The 1,840-nt window shown below is 54.4% G+C and overlaps 1 protein-coding gene across 1 annotated transcript; it reads right to left on the reverse strand.

Moving 5' to 3' along the window:
* Positions 1 to 644: 644 nt before the first annotated feature.
* LOC106002196 (tetratricopeptide repeat protein 24-like) lies at positions 645 to 1,738 on the reverse strand (the record flags this gene model as incomplete). Its single annotated transcript, XM_013037113.1, has 2 exons — positions 1,027 to 1,738; positions 645 to 848 (listed from the first exon to the last, which is right to left on the reverse strand). Coding segments are annotated over exons 1-2 (916 nt in total), but the record flags the coding sequence as incomplete, so codon positions are not given.
* Between the last annotated feature and the right edge of the window lie 102 nt (positions 1,739 to 1,840).

Here is a 1,840-nt window from a genome sequence, read left to right on the forward strand (position 1 = left end):
TACCACTTGAGCCACAGCACCACTTCTGGCTTTTTTTCTTTTTTGCTTATGTGGTGCTGAGGAATCGAACCCAGGGCCTCAGGCATGCAAGGCAAGTGCTCTACCATTGAGCCACCTTCCCAGCCCCTTCTTTCTTTTTTAGGGCTTGAACTTGGGACCTGGGCAATAGCCTTTAGCTTTTGTCTTGTGTTCTGCTACTTAAACCACAACTCCACTTCCAGGACTTTGCTGGTTAATTGGAGATAAGAAGCTCTTAGCCTTTTCTGCCTGGGATGGCTTTTAACAATCCTCAGTTCTCAGCTTCCAGCATAGCTAGGATTGGAACTGTGAGCCACTACCCTGCAGATTAGCTGCTAGTCAACAATAGTGGGAGGAAGGGCTTGTTCTTCTCCAGATCTCCTAACCTCCAGTTCCCAGCTTCCCCCCACCTCCTTCATACCCCTCTCCCCCCCCCCAGCCCATGGACCTCCATTTGTCTGGCTAGTCTATCTCCTCTACTCCCAGTCCCTAACCCACTGGCTCTGGCCTTCCAAGTCCAATAACTCAGCCCAAAGGTCCATCCATCTTTATTGTCCTGGAGCACTGACAGTAACCTCCTGGTAATTCCTTGGTTCCAGTTCTATTCTCCAACCCCTGGCACTTACCATGCAGGTTGGCAGCCTTATGGTGAAAATCCCGGGCTTCCTCATAGTTGCCAAGGGCATTGTGAGCCATCCCAAGGTTTCTCAGCACTGTAGCCTGTTCTCCTGGCTCCTGGCACAGGGGTAGGGCCTGCAGGAAGGCCTCTAGTGCCAGAGGGAACAGCTGGAGCTGGGCATAGCCCAGGCCTAGGTCATTGTAGAGTGGCCCTAAAGGGCACAGCCAAGGTCACTGGTAGCCAATTCAGTCATACCTAAGGGTGTACAGGTACAGCACCCCCCCCAGGCTCCCCCTCTCCTGGGTCCCTCAGCTTCTTCCCCAACCCTCAGTATATCACCGGGACTACTGTTTCCCCAGATCCCACGTCCTCTCAGCCCAAGGACTCACCCAGCAATCCTGTCTTGGTGCTCCTCTCGGCAAGTTTCCGGCTCTCCTCCAGCACCTGTACCACCTCACCCACCCCATGCTGCCCACTTTTCAACATACACCCAGCTGCAGCCCCCAGTGCCAGGGCTGCGGCCTGGGTCTGGCCTGCTAGGGCATAGGCCTGGCTTGCTTCCTGCAGGCAGTGGACTGCTTGCTCAGGCTGTCCCAGGGCCTGGTAACAGGCTCCCATTTTTGCCTGGGTTTCCCCCTGGTTACCTTGTGGCTGGTAATGGCCCAGGGCCCTGTGGTACCAGTTCAAAGCTTGGGGCAGGTCACCAAGGGCATGATAGGCTAAAGCTACATTAAAACACTGGTCCCCATGACATCTGCCCTGTGGATTTTGTGCAGGCTGGGCTTGCAGCAGCAGTTCTAGGCCTCTGGCTGGGTCCCCAGTCTCCACATAAGCAGCCCCCAGGTTGAAGGCACAGGCTTGAAGCACAGAGATGTCCTTGGTTCTTGGGGCCTTAGAGGCCAATAGGAAGGCCTTCTGGAAGCTGCTTAAGGCCTCATGGTTCCGGCCGGCCTGCAGGGCCCCATGGCCAGCCCTAGTGAGGGCTTGGATGCTGGCCTCTTGCTGTAGCCGCTTTCTTTTCTTCTTTTTTTTCTTGCAGTTTGAAGACTCAGGCTCAGGCTCAGGCTCTGGGAAGACAGCCTCACGATTGGGGGAAGACATGTTGCTGACAACAACGGGTAAGTAATACAGGGCTCAGTATGTCTGCCTGGACTTCCCAGCAGGATCCCTCAAGAGCATTTAGTTCTTTTTTTTTTTTTTTTT

Source organism: Dipodomys ordii, unplaced genomic scaffold (genome assembly GCF_000151885.1).
Source record: "Dipodomys ordii isolate 6190 unplaced genomic scaffold, Dord_2.0 Scaffold4545, whole genome shotgun sequence".
Taxonomy (NCBI): Eukaryota; Metazoa; Chordata; class Mammalia; order Rodentia; family Heteromyidae; genus Dipodomys; species Dipodomys ordii.